Raw genomic sequence first — 15,404 nt, 5'->3', positions numbered from 1 at the left:
GAGACCACACTATGGTGTGGATAAGGGAAAATTCCCTTTTCCTCACTGTAGTGTGGTCCTGGAGTGAGAATATTAAAGTAGGGGGATGTGAAGGGTGCAGGGGAGCAAAGCCCCCCTGCATAAACGTAGATTTCTTTCTTTTTTTTAAACATATATCACTTTCGTTAATATATGTTCGGTGATTGTGGATTCGGGACTTTGCACATTCGTGCATAAGTCCTAGATCCGTGTATATATAGGTACAAATTCTTGAAGGTACAACATGTTGAAACCACAAAATCTTGAAAATGGATTTTGCCTTTTTCCAACTTGATCCCAAGGAGGGGCCACCAGTTTTCTTGGAGGTCTCTTATGAAAAAACCCTTCTAAGATCATTTTGACATGATGCTGCCTTGAAAGAGGAGGATCCATTGGAGAGAAAGAATAAATTGATTTTGAGAGGCTTATTGAAGACCCTTTTTTCAGAAACTATTGAAGAAAGTCAGGGTCCTTTAAAATCAGGCCATTCCCCCCTTCAAAGTCTGATAATTCAGGGAATCCCCCCCTTCAAAGTCTGATAATTCAGGGAAAAGGTCATCTTCCTCAGGGGCTCATTCAGAGCCATTAAGAAAGTTGCAAAAAGTTTCTTTTTCAGACCCGAAGGTTGTTGGGCCTGAGAAGCCTTCTACCTCGGCTCCTTCAGTTTCGGAGCCATTGGGTTTTCATGTACGGAGCCGGTCCCTGGAATTGGAACCAGTATCTCCAACCTTTAGATGTCCCTTACTACAGGTTTCAAGATCTTCTGCTCCCTCCACTAGACCCTCCAGGAGCCTCTCTGATGATGATGTGGATCACATGGTGCATAGGCTATTACAGACACTGGCACTTGCCAAACTGTTGTCAGATCCAACCCAGAGAGCTTCAGAACCGACCAAGCCTACCCTTTCACCATCGATTCCTCTTCTGATCTGATCCTGGACTTCAAAGCCAGAATGTCTAGAACTGGTTATAGTGGAACCGTCGGAGCCGAGACCTATCCCAGGATCTTCGGGCCTGACTACTGCTCTGATGTCCTCGGTTCCATCTGAGCTCGAGGAGTCTAGGAGCCGACACTCTCCAGTCGGGTCCAGGGAGGGGAGTCAGATCGGACAGTTGTCAAATCCAAACTTGCCTCTCGGGGCTTTAGCGCTGGTGAGCTCGGCTCCTACATCTGCTTCAGAGCAAACTCCTTGGTTCTGGGAATGTCCTTTGGTTCTTCAGAGGTGGGAGTTTCCTCGGATTAGGCAGGGGGCTTTCAAGGTGATGAGGAGAGGGTTGTCTTCACAGACAGATTCACTTTCAGATCCAGACATTATTCCCCCAAAGGCACCGATGTCTGTCTCAGCACCACTGCATCCACAGAGATGCGGAGACCCTAGGCCTCAGCATGCCCCATTGGGTGAATCCCTCTCGTCCAAAACCTCTCCAGAATACCCTTCTGAAGAGGTCCCTCATAAGAGACTTTGCAAGAGGAAGCATTTAGACTCCACATAGTAGTCAATCACATCTGATACAGACCTTGATGAGTCAGAATGGTCCCCACAGTCACCCTCTGAGGATGTCTTCTTCACAGACATCCTGGAAATACTTAAACAGAGAGGCAGCTGGAAACCCATCAACCCTTCTAAGGAGGAGTCTATATACTTGAAGGCCTTTGGGTCTCACACTTCCACCTCATAGGTGTCTCTGCCTTTCAACAAACTGATTGACCTAGTTTGTTGAAAGGCATGGGAGTCTCCAGACTCAGTGGAGTCTGTTCCTCGGAGGCCAGACAAATTCATAACATCCCCTACAGATAAGAATTTTCTTTCAAAGGATGTCCCTGTTGATGCTATGGTGGTGGCAGCAGCCACCAAAAATGAACTTTCAGAGACGTCCTCTTCTGTCCATCTGCCAAACAAGGAGTCTCGTATGATGGACAGATATAGAAAGTACACATTTTCTTCAGTGACCTTTGCACTCAAATTGCTGCATTATCTCACCCATTTTACCAGACTTCAGAGAGACCTCCTGAAGGAGCTAGGATATACTGTCTAAGGTTCAGTAGCTGAAGGGGTATCAGAGATGGTTTCCTCTCAGCTCTCCACCTTAAATTCAGTGGTTAACTCCTCTATGAGACTCATTTCTTATGCAGCGGATGGAGCGAGTAGGACAGCAGGTTTAGGAATTTCCCTAAGGAGACATTCCTGGATGTGCTTGTGTGACTTTGTGGAACCCTTTAAATCTTCTTTTGTTAGCACCCCTTTTGATGGCTCATCTCTGTTCAGGCCAAAAGTCAAAGACACACTAACCAGGTGTGAACAAGTAGGGAAAAATCTCTCTGCCGTAGGAGTCCATTTTTCCCTACCTTCTAGACCTTATCCAAAAGGTCATAAGGGAAGAAAAATGTGGTTCCAAAAATCCCAGAGAGCTTTTCAGGACACACATGGTGATTTTTCCCCCAAGGGTAGAGGGGGAAGCATTAATGGAAGATGCCAGCTGTGTGGCAGGGGGGGGGTCTACAAAATCAGGGTGACAGGGAATCTTTCCTTGGTATACCCCTTTCAGCACTCCTGAAAGGAGACCCACCTGTCTGTCTCTGGAGGCAGTCCAGGGTCACTTATCTTTGTACCCAGAAGCCTGGCTAAAAATAACAAAAGACAAGTGGGTACAAAGCATCGTATCCAGAGGTTACTCTGTACCCCTTTCTTTTCCCGTCCCAAACATAAAAAACATCCCAGACATTCCACCCGGTCAAAGGGAACAGGCAACTCTAGAAATACAAAAGTTGTTGGAAAAAAAGAGTCACTCAGACAGTCTCCGCAGACCAAATAGGATCTGGAACTTACTCAAGGTTCTTTTTAGTTTCAAAGAAAACAGGGAACTGAAGACCCATCCTGGATCTCAGCAAATTAAACATGTCAGTGAAAGATGGTAACACTGCATTCGATGCTCCCTTTTCTGGGACAAGATGATTAGATGTGCTCTGTATACCTTCAGGATGTGTACTACCACATAAAAATGGACAGGTGATCCAAGAGTCATTTGCACTTTCAGCTGGGAGCCAGTGACTACCAATTTTGAGCTCTGCCTTTTGGTCTCACTACAACCCCCAGAATGTTCACCAAGTGTATGACAGTAGTCATGGCTGAGTTGAGACACCTAGGATTCCGAGTGTTTCCCTATCCAGATGACTGGCTCCTTGTCCTAGGCAACAAGTCTAAAACCTACTTTCCAAGGAAAAAATACAAGCAAGAACAGTGCTGAAAACCTTGGGGACCATGGCAGCAACAATAAACTTGATCCCATTAGCATGTCTGCATATGAGAATTCTGCAGTGGCTTATAGGTTCATAGGTTCATAGGTTGGTACTAGGCTATCAGCCCTAGAGCTTATACAAGCCTAGCCATAACAATTCCCTGGCTATTTCTTCCCACACTATGTACTTCCCTGGACCCCTGTCTAGCAGGGCGACTGACGTGATCCCCCGGGTGAATTTCCTTTCTCCCATCCAATCGTCAAGGTTCCTTTTGAAGAGGACCAAAGAGGCACTCTGCTTGACATGTATGGGCAATCTATTCCAGAGTCTGGGGAGTCTCTGGGTCAGGAACCTATCCCTCCAGCATGTTTTGTTTATTGTGATGACAAGGTTTAGATCCCTGGAGCGTGTGGCTCTGAGGGATTGGGATTTCTTTAAGTGTAGCATGTCCAACAGCTCTGGGTTTGACATGGCCTTGTATGTTAAGCAAAGATCGCCTCTGAGTAGATGATATGCGACAGAGTATAGCTGGAGTTTTTTAAGGCAGTCAGTGTAGGGCATCTGCTTTAGGCCTGTGATTCTTTTAGTGAGGTATTTCTGTGGCCTTTCCAGTTGTTGCAGATGTCTTGAAAGGTACATACCAAACGGGGCATTGTATTCTATAATGGGTCTAATGAGGGATGAGTACAGTGGGACAATGACCTCCTTTTTTCTGGATGAAAAGCCCTTAGTGATGAGGTGTGCCACATAGAAGGATTTCCTGACTGTTGTGGCGATGTGGTTATCGAAGGTGAGACCACTGTCCATCTGTGTCCCTAAGTCTCTTATCAAACTTTCGGTGTTTAGTGTACTGCCACCTATATGGTAATTCACGGATACATGTTTTTTCCCAAAGGGGATAACTATACATTTCTTGGCATTGAGCTTGAGCCCATGGCTCTGGCACCAAGCATCTGTTTCTGTAAGGCCCTTTTGTAGAGTATCCACATCATTTGAGGATTCAATAATGGCTCCCAGTTTGCAGTCATCTGCAAACTTTGGTATCCAGAGTCCCTTAGTGTTGGCCTGTACTCCAGAGAAGTAGATGCCAAACAAGAGCGGTCCCAGGACTGAACCCTGAGGTACTCCACTTGTCACTTGTCTGGGGCTGGATTTGGAGTCGGCTACTTTTACAGTGTGGGTTCTATCAGTAAGCCAGTTAGCAACCCATTGGGTGACGTAGGGATTAATGCCCAGCTTAGTTAGTTTATCTATGATTCCAGAGTGGGGGACTGTTCACTTAGTGGTCCATGCAGAAACTACTCATGTCCCCCAAATTATGATAACAGAATCTTGCAAAAAAGACCTTTGTTGGTGGATTCACTCTACTCATCTGACATTAGGATGACCTTTTGTTCTCCCACAACCTTTAGCCACAGTGACCATGGACACTTCCCACTTGGGCTGGGGGGCATTATCTGGTAAAGACAGTCCAAGGCATCTGGCAAGATCACGAGGCCCATTTGCACATCAGTGTCCTAGAGATGAGGGCAGTGTTTCTAGAAAAAGCATTCCAAAACTCTCTTCTGCTAGGAACTATTGCAATACAGACAGACAACATGTTGGTTGTGTGGTACTTAAACAAGGAGGAACCAGGTCTTGCCCCTTTGTTGGGAGGCCCTGAGAGTATGGCAGTGGGATACCTCCTCCCAGTGCTTTCTGATAACTATGCACATCCCCAGGGAAATCCAACATGATAGCAGGCAAACTCAGCAAGGCAATTTTGATGCCTCATGAGTGCTCCCTAAACAAGAAGTAGCGGAGATGATTTTCTGTGAATGGGGCCAGCCTTGCTGCAACCTTTTTGCCACGTCCATGAATGCCAAATGCAGCAGCTATCTTGCCCTAATCCCCCCTCTGGGGGAGTCACTAGGGGATGCACTTGTACATGACTGGCCCTCAGTTCTCCTCTACACTTTTCCTCCCTTTCCATTGATACCCAAAGTTCTTCAGAAATCCACTTGGGAAGGAACTTGATAGTCATCACCCCATACTGGCCTCATCAAATCTGGTTCCCCTTCCTTTGGCCTCATCTCCATGAGGAGCTATGGATTCTAGACCCAGTTCTGGACCTTCTGACTCATGCATCAGGGCTGCTCCACCCCTCCCTTCAAACCCTCCATCTCCATCTGTGAAACATATTCTGATCTCATCTCTTAAGGCTTCAACGAGAAAGTTATATATGAGCAAATGGAAAAGATTTTCTTCTTAGGCCTTGAATAATTGCATTGACCCCTTCTCTGCCCCAATAACTTCCATCCTTGAATTCTTGGCAAAGCTATTTAATGATGGTGCAGCTTCAGCTACTATTCAGTTTCAGTTAGAAGTGATATCTAATTCCCATTTAGGTGAATCAGGGCTGAATGTGATGTCCCACTGGCTTTGCAAGGTGTTTCTAAATGGAACTATTTTGTTAAGACCACCCATTAAAGCTCCTCCAGCACCATGGGACCTGAATTTTGTTTTATTCCATTTGATTATTTCCCATTTTGAACCTGCATCATCCTGTGATCTAAAGTTTTTAACTTGGAAGACGATTCTTTTGATAGCCATCACTTCAGCTAGAAGAGTTTCTGAGCTACAAGCATTATTTCTAATGCCCCCTTACATGATTTTCCACAAAGACAGAGTATCCCTATGAACAAAGCCATCCTTCCTACCCAAAGTATGTTCAGAATATAATTTGAACCAATCCATAGAACTTCCAGTCTTTTTTCCTAACTATGACAACAAGGCAGAATACATGTCACACCAACTAGACGTACATAGAGAATTGCATTTCTACTTACATAGGACAAAGGAGTTTAGAAAATATGACCAATTATTTGTATCATTTTCAGATTCTAAAAAAGTGCTCCTATATCTAAAGTCACTCTTTCGAAATGGCTTTCAGATTGTATTACCTATACTTACAAATCTCATAACAAAGACCTCTCCTATAAAGTAAAAGGTCATTCTACAACAGCCATAGCAACTTCTTCTGCTTTTCGGGCTAGACTACCAATTGACACCATTTGTGATGCAGCAACATGAACAAGGCCTCATAACACTCATTACAAAGTGGATTTGGCTTCCAGGAACAGGGCATCTTTTGGGTCCACTGTTCTGAAAAATATTCTCACTTGAGCCACCTAAGAAAGATGGTGCTAGGGATGCTGTCCCAACCAGTTAAGAATGAAGGCAAGATAGGACAACATCACATAAAGAAGTTATGTACTCACTATAATGTTCCATGTGTGTTGCCCATCTCGCCTTCTTCTCCTGGAGGACCGAGCAGATACAATTGGTAACTAATGTTCTCTGACCTTCTTCATGGCTCTATAAGGTATTAGTTAGCTCATGTGGTACCTATTGTTATATCAGCAAACAAGATCTGGGGAGCCTTCCTAGGGTATGATGGGATAGGGTTTTAGCCAGGAGCTACTGGAAGACATCGAGCTTTTATAGAAGGCCGAGTCGGAACCGAGGATCAGTTCTGAACACAACCAGTTTAGAATGAAGACGAGATGGACAACACACATGGAAAGTTATGGTGAGTACATAACTTCTGTTTTTGATATTTTGTGATTTTGATGTTTTGTACCTTCAGCTTCAGCCTTTTGTGCCTTCAACGAAATACAGGGGAATTATATACAGTAGATGTTTATAAAGATTAACCAAATAACCAAGAAAAGCCACCAATGAAATAACCAACAAAGCAATAAATAGGTGGCCAAAGTAGCTGGGTGTGCTACCATAAATGGAGGGAGAGGCTCAAATAAGTAAATATCAAGTTTTATTAAAAATGTTGAAAAATTAAGCACTTTTGTCCTTTTGCTTTTCAGGACTTCATCAGAATAATATCTCATCTCCAGTATCCTGTTTAAATAAAACCACATTGCTAAAACTAATTAAATCAATTAACAAGCATCAGCAGGTTCTTAAACAGCAGTACATGCATAATCATCCATAAACCATTGTATTAAGACTTATATTAAAAATATGATAATATGAAAACATTATTATGTTAAAAAGTAAGTCATCATTTTCTCTGTCCCTCATTAAATACATTACTAGGACAGTGCATTACATTAAAAACTGCATAAATGTTAAAAAGTGAAGAAATAAAGAAGTAATTTTCTTTTCTCTTACTTCTGTATTAAACTAAAATTACCTTAAGTATAAATACAGAATGAAGAATAAATGAATGAATGGTAACAAATAGAAAGTTAAATATAAAAAAATACCAAATAATTACTTGATATGATAATGCTTAAAAATAATTACAAATGTATTTTAGGATGTTTTGAAATGTTTTAAAATGTTTAAAAAGAGTCTGTGAGGCATTCAGTGATACATTGTTATTTTCTAAAACATGTTGCTAAAATTTATAAAAAACTTCAAAATGGGAAGAAAATGTCCACCAAACTGTGTGCAGTACATACTAAGAATAAAAAAAGTAATTTGTTACAGTTTGACTGCCCTACATTTCAAAACAGGTTTTAATGAAACAATCATTTAATCCACGGTAAGTGAAGGCATTCAATTTAAACTACCACAACAGCTCCTTGTACTGTAGTGTGTTCTCTCAATCACTACCCCAGCTCCATATCCACCTGCTCTAAAATACCAAATACGAACTCATCATGGTTAATTTTAAGTCTGGTGTGCTTATATAAGGCATTGTTTACATTCTTAGTTTTAATACTATTAAGTGTGCTCATATATTCGTTTCTTCAATGTCCTTTCTGTCTTACCTATATAAAAAACATCACACTTTTTACAAATTGCTATGTAGACAATCCCTTTACAAGTACAGTTCCCCTTAATAAAACTTATTTTACTATGGCAATGTTGACTTACTTTTTAAGATAATGTTTTCATATTATCATATTTTTAATATAATGCTTACTACAATGCTCAGGGATGGATTAATGATGAATATCTAGATAAAAATGAGTTGATATGGCAGTTGTTGCTGAATGCTTGTAATTAGCCTGGGCTGAATGACTCTTGCTCCATTAGTTCATTAGTTAAAATGGATTCAGTGGTAATTTATGTCTTTTGCATATTTTAACATTTTATTAGCTTTGCTTTAACATGTGACACACCATGAGGGGTATATATGGGTGTGGTTGTAATTGATTCATTGTTCTGATGAAGGTCTTTTGAACAAAAGCACTTAACCAGTAAAGTTTTTTGGCTCCTCGGAAGCAGTTTGCTGGTCTTTCCATTTGTTCTTGGGTTGGTGCTGTGGTGATGTGGATGATGGATTCTATCTTTACACTTTTGACAATCACATTACAATTTACAGTCTGACTGACATATTTCCAGAATTGTATTTATTTTTATTTATCTTTTGTTAACCAGGTTAGTCCCACTAGGCTAGTATCCTGTTTTCAGAGGAGACCCAAAGTGGTATTTGTACTAATAGGGAAAATATGTCCAGGGCTTTAGGAAACCTTCCCTACTCATTTTTAATAAGTGTCATTGGATTTTTTAGATACAGCTGACCAACCATCAACTCAGGCAGATGGGGTCTCGATTTAATGTCTTTTCAGAAAGATGAATCATTCTTACCAATAAGTACAAAACAATAACATTTTTCAGCACAAACTCACAGTCACAGTGGTATAATGTGCTCATTTCAAGGCCTTAAACCATGTTTTGTAACTCACAATAAAAAAGTTAATGTTAATTTTACATTGTCTTATAAATAACTTTTTCTTCTACACACATACTGTCAGCTTCATTTTGTTCATCCATTGTGAATTTTCACACAATTCCATGGCATTCTGTCTTGTTTTTTGATAGTGATATTTACAGAAATATGAACATTCTGACTATTTGCATAACTATGCATGCGAACATCACTTGACGTCTCTAGCTGTACTACATAATATCAAGTATTGTTAGTTGTTGTGTTGACTATCATGTAAAATTTAACTGGATAACTTTCAGTAGCTTGTATGGTTTTGCAGTTATTAATGTAAATACAAAAAGGGAAATACATATGGTTAATGCCACCTCAGTGTCACAGAGGGATAAAGTTTTGACTACATCCCAGATAACATGGGTTTGATCACTAGAGCTGCACTTGAAAGTGTGACAGGGGAGGGAAGAAACCATAACCTGGTACCAGCTGTCTGATTACTGCATTGATGTCTCTGTCATGGAAAAACTGGAAAGTGGCATGCAGTAACTAATTAGGGGATGTGTGTTTGCCTTTGTCAAGTTGGTCATGTTAGCCTAATTAATGGGGTCTATATTAGAACATTGAAGTTTCAAAATTTTGAATGTTCTAATATCGAACCCTATTCAGCGAAAGCTGAAAACATCAAACATACAGAACAGCAAATTTTTTCCTAGGGAAAAAATTTGCTGTTCCAAAACACATACACACAACACAAGCACACCAAACAAACAGCAATCCATGCACATACACCTAAAATCTTACACCTAACCCTACACTAAACTATACACACACACCACTAACTATCCATTTACCTTAACCCAAACCCTGACCCTAACGTCCGTCACTATCACACACGCACCTCACCCGCGCCCTAACCCTAACTCACCTACCCTGTCCTAACCCTCACGTCTACACAATCACACACTTACCTGACCCACGCCCTAACCCTAACTCACCTAACCCGCCCTAACCCTCACGTCCACACAATCGCACACATATCTAACCAGTGCCCTAACCCTAACTCACCTAACCTGCCCTAACCCTCACGTCCAGACAATCGCACATGTACCTAACCTGCACCTTAACCCTAACTAACCTAACCTGCATTCAATCGCACACTTACCTGAACCCAACCCGTAACTTTCCACCACAGCACTGAAAATACTGAAGCAACAGAAATGGACAACCGAATTCTTTCCCTAGGAAAAAATTTGTTTTTCTGTTGCTTTGATATTTTCAGCTTTCGCTGAATAGGGTTCGATATTAGAACATTCAAAGTTTTGAAACTTCAATGTTCTAATATAGACCCTAATTAATACATGCAATAAAGCATACATCTGCTGGGGAAGGCATTGCAAAACTCAACCATCACATAGAAATGTATGTCCGCTAGAAAGGGTGGGGCAGGGGCTTAATAATAAAATCCTGTCTTGATGATGGGCATCCATGAGCTGCTTTTACCTCTGTCCCCCTTTAAATGCTATAAGGCTTTCTGATGATGGGGTCCTCCCCCATAGTGATATATGAGGTACAACTCAGCCGAGGTGGATTAGGGTAATGAATAAGCTGCTCAGGAGGGGGCAAACTGCTTGATGTTCAGCATAGACAAGGGGTCAGAAATCATTTTATAAAAATAGATGTGTATGGGTATCACACATAGACAAGGGGTCAGAAATAATTTTAAAAAAATAGATGTGTATGGGTATCACTTGGCAGATCCTGGAGAAATGCCTAGGGGAGCCACTGTAGTTTAATGATTTAATGACAAAAGAACAACCTAATATTTAAACCAGACAAAAGTGGTTAAATTACTGACTTCAGCTTGTTTCATGTAACTAGATTTGCTTATTTTTCCCTAGGAAATCACTGCTATAGATCCTGCAACAATACAAGTTTCAAACTTTAATGCCTCTTTGAAAACATGCTTTATCATTCACGGATTTATTGACAAAGGAGATGAATCATGGCTATTTGACATGTGCAAGGTATGCTAATACTGTAAGTTTTGTATTTAAGACAAGTCACCAATTTAAATGTTTCTAAAAATCACACAATTAATAAAACACGGCTGTTCCTAAAGGAGATGCTTGATGTGGAAGATGTAAACTGCATATGTGTCGACTGGAAAAAGGGCTCCAGAACTCGATATCTTCAGGCTGTTCATAATATTCGTGTGGTTGGTGCAGAAGTGGCATATTTTATTGACATTTTGGAGGTACCTTTTATTTTTGGTATTCATTGTTTTATGTAAATGTTAAATGCAACATTACTGAGCTGTGATAATTTATCTTATCACTTGGAAGGGCAGTGACTTCTGAAGAAATACTATCATCCATGTTTTTCTGTTTGTGTTTTCATTTCTGCCATGAGAGAACAATCTTTGCAGTTTGTACTAGCTTATACTGTGCATCTCAAGCTGGGCTGTTAATTACACTGTTCTGTTTTATAAAAAGAAGACTATGAAGTGATTTATTTAAAATGCAGATGAATATCTTTCATATGTGTGAGCTACACCCAAAGTTTATTTATGTATTGCCTCTGCATAAAGCACTTTAGCTCACCATTGCTTTATTGCTTAAAGTGACTAGTCAACATTTCTTTGATTTCATGTATGCATTTGATGGGCAACATGCCACCAATAGGTTAAAATGAGTAATAATCCAAAATTAGGCACCGGAGACCAGCAGTTCCAACACACAAGTGATTTAATGTTCAAACACAGCAAAAGGAACACACATCCACAAATAACATAAACACTGATAAAAATACTTCCCCTTACGTTTTCATCTCACAGAACTTGATCAGATGGGCAAAAACCTCATAGTTACCTAGTTAAATAACTTTTCCTGTTTGAATAGAACAATTAAATCATTGATTCGATTAGTTACCAAGATACAGAAAGAGTGGATTCTAAACTGCATGTTTACTAGTCTAGCACCATCTAGTGGACAAATAATAAAACACATGAAAATGTATATAAAGTCAAGAATTCACTTAGGTTAGGTTAGGTTCATACTAGGCTAATTGTCCTTGTGGACCATTTCAAGCCTAGCCATAGCTAATTATCCCATGTGAGAATCAAACCTTGCACCTTGTGTCTGTGCGGTAAACACCTTAACCATTGTGCCATCCTCCCACAAAACACGATAAAATAACATGAATATACATAAAAATGTAAAAAAATGTAAAATTAAAAGAGAATGTGATTTTATAGTAGAAATGTTCAAAGCCAGAGGGTACCCTCCCACACTTTTGAATGATGCATTAACAGAAGTCATGGATGGTAGAGAGTCTAGGTTTGCCCCTATTTTGGGTAAAAATCACCCCTCTGATTATGCAGGGCAAGGTACGAAGATAGAAGGGGCGTCTTACCAATCTGCTTTGACTATCACATATGATGGTGAAACAAATTTGGTCAAACAAGTTATAACAAGGAGTGGAAAAAATTTGTAGCCTTATCAGATTTAAATTGTATATTTGACAAGCCACTTAAATGTGTATACAAAAAAGGACGAAATATCAAAAATATTTTGGAAGGAGGTTCCCATTATAACAATTTCGGAACACTCATTAGTAACAAAAAGGTACACACAAATGTGGAAGTTGTACCCGATGTAAGTACATACGGACTGGGGACATGTTATATTTAAAATGTAGAAACAAGTATATAACTACTAGAGGGTATGCAAATTGTAATACCACAGGTGTGGTATATATTGTTTTGTGTGGGGCATGTGATGTGACTCCTATGTGGGTAAGACGGAAAGAAGGTTAAAACAAAGAATGTATGAACACCTTTATGATTTAAGGAAGAAAAATGATAATAACTCCCTGTACAAACATCTTCAGGCATGTCCAAAAGCAGAGTATCAATTTTTCATGATAGAGGTGGTCCCTATAGACCCCAGGGGTGGGCCATGGGAGACCAGACTCAAATACAGGGAACTATATTGGCAATTAGTCCTGGATGCCAGCAACAATTCAGGACTTAATGATATGGTGTCTATAAAACCTGTACTCAAGCTCAGGTCTGCAAAATTGTGAAAATGTTACATTTTTTTTACATTTTTATGTATATTCATGTTATTTTATCGTGGTTTATTTATTTAAGTGAATTCTTGACTTTATATACATTTTCATGTGTTTTATTATTTGTCCACCAGATGGTGCTAGACTAGTAAGAGTGTCACATGCAGTTTAGAATCCACTCTTTCTGTATCTTGGTAACTAATCGAATCAATGATTTCATTGGTCTAGTCAAACAGGAAAAGTTATTTAACTAGGTAACTGAGGTTTTTGCCCATCTGATGAAGTTCTATGAGATGAAAATGTAAGGGGAAGTATTATCAGCGTTTATGTTATTTGTGGATGTGTGTTCCTTTTGCTGTGTTTGAACATTAAATCACTTGTGTGTTGGAACTGCTGGTCTCCGGTGCCTAATTTTGGATTACTAGTTACTTTTTGGGCACTTTTACCACATCTTTGCTGTTTAAAATGAGTAGTATTTAAATTGCTATACATTGGATGTATAATTATGGTCTGCAGTAAGTCAAGCATTTGGAGTTCTACATTTCAAATTTGCCTTCCACTGTGGTCATTGCATCATGATGTTTTAAAAAAGAACCCTCAAACAGGGCAAAATTGTAACCCTAAAGGCTGTACATAACACTCCTTAATGACCAGAATATTGGTTATTTCCAGACAGTATACTGTGTGCGGCTAGGTGATTCTCAGTGTGCTATGTTTCTATACTGTTCCTGAGACTTTGCGGCCCAGTTTAGGCCAAGTTTTGTTTAACAATTGTTTCAATGTACCCATTACAGTTCTGATACAACAAATAATGTTTCAGCAATTTTGTCCAGTGAGTTTGCCAGTCTCTGTGAATTTATACTGTTGTCCTCACTGTTACATGACTTAATTGTTCTTACAGTTATAGAAAGAGGTTAAATGCCGAAAGTTACACTATGCATAGGCCTTTTTAATCATCTTATACATTTCACTATACTTTACCAACAAGTGTTGTGAGAGTTAAGACCAAACAGAAAAACAAGACAACAAATCTGTCGGAGTCAATTGCAGTCCTCTCGTTAAACAGTGAGTCCTTTTATTTATGGTAGTGGGCTAGACCCATTTTCTGTTCTTATCAGGGGAATTCAGTAAAGCTAACATGTAATGTTTTACCATGTGCGCATCGCACAGCGATGTGTACATGGGTATGAACAATTTTAGATTCAGTAAACCCTGTGTAGTGGTGCGCTACCACATTCAAACAGGGAAACTTCCATGCTAAGCAACATTTTGGCTTAAGTAGCTGAATTTCATGCAAGTTAGCCAGGTGGACCAATCCAACAAGACATAATACATCTGTGTAGACTCTGTGTCTGTGTCAGTAGTGTACACGGAAATTTTTTGTGTACAGGAGTTTACACTGAAAGAAAGGGATGTAAAAGTTCATTCCCCTGAAAAGATAAGATCACATACAAAATTGTACAAAACATACATTGTGGATGTCTGAAAACAGTAGGGATTATGTGAAATCAATATATTTTTTTAATAATTTCCATGTTTGTGCTATGCACCACATTGCACAAACATGCTTAACTTAAAAATAAAAAAATTGGTAAAATAACACTTATAATGTACTTCAGAGAAATGTACTGTAAGACCTTGCATTGGGTTTGTACAATGGTGCATTTGTGCTGTTACCCAGCTTACACAGCTATGAACCATGTAGTTTCCAGGCTGTCAGCAAGAATATTATGCAAATAAGGGGTAAATGCCATGGATTTGTTGAATCGCTAAAGGGAGCAACCCTGATCACATATCTATGTTGTGTAGGCTCCTACACAGTGTTTATATTCCCACTGGATGTGGATGACATCGGGGAAGTGTCATGTTACTTTTAGGATTTTTTTGTGCTCAGTGCATGTGTTTGCACAGTGTGCTGCTTGCCGCAAATGGTTTGGGTACAGCTTAGCATGTTACTGTGATCAGACCACCCATGTCACAGTCATGATGTAGCCAGCTATGAATGAAAACCAGATATATTCAATTAATTATATATAGTTTTGTATAATCTATGCTGCGTGATGCTGTGCATAGCGCTGTGTTGTGCAATAAAGGGCTTTTAAATCATGTCAATTAAATCCTAAGCAAGTGCACTGCGTCATAATTAGCCAATCTGACATGGAGAACCCACACCACAACTGTATAAAGTATGCATACATCCTGCATCCCCATTTTCCCTCAATACTCTCACCCACTATAGTACAGACTTGGAAATTTTAACTGAAATAATGCTAGGGGCTGCTGCAGCTTTTCTGCATCTGTGTCTGCTAGATGTTGGAAGTCAGTGCTGTTGGTGCTGCTGACAATAGGCCTAGGGCGAGGGGGAGAAGAGTGTTCAGGCTCATTGTAACCTTCCAGGAGCTACAA

General features: G+C 39.9%; 1 protein-coding gene across 1 annotated transcript in view; it reads left to right on the top strand.

The window, feature by feature from the left end:
• The window catches only part of LOC122788628 (inactive pancreatic lipase-related protein 1-like), a 659,185-nt gene that overhangs the window by 106,072 nt on the left and 537,709 nt on the right, over positions 1-15,404 (top strand). Inside the window, exons 3-4 of the mRNA XM_044055526.1 lie at positions 10,829-10,954; positions 11,050-11,184. Of these exons, the coding sequence (XP_043911461.1) occupies positions 10,829-10,954; positions 11,050-11,184 (261 nt within the window). The remainder of the gene's footprint in view (positions 1-10,828; positions 10,955-11,049; positions 11,185-15,404) is intronic.

The sequence above is a fragment of the Protopterus annectens genome, chromosome 14.part0 (assembly GCF_019279795.1).
Source record: "Protopterus annectens isolate FY-2018-M chromosome 14.part0, PAN1.0, whole genome shotgun sequence".
Classification (NCBI taxonomy): domain Eukaryota; kingdom Metazoa; phylum Chordata; order Ceratodontiformes; family Protopteridae; genus Protopterus; species Protopterus annectens.
This window is presented reverse-complemented; position numbering and strand designations above follow the sequence as displayed.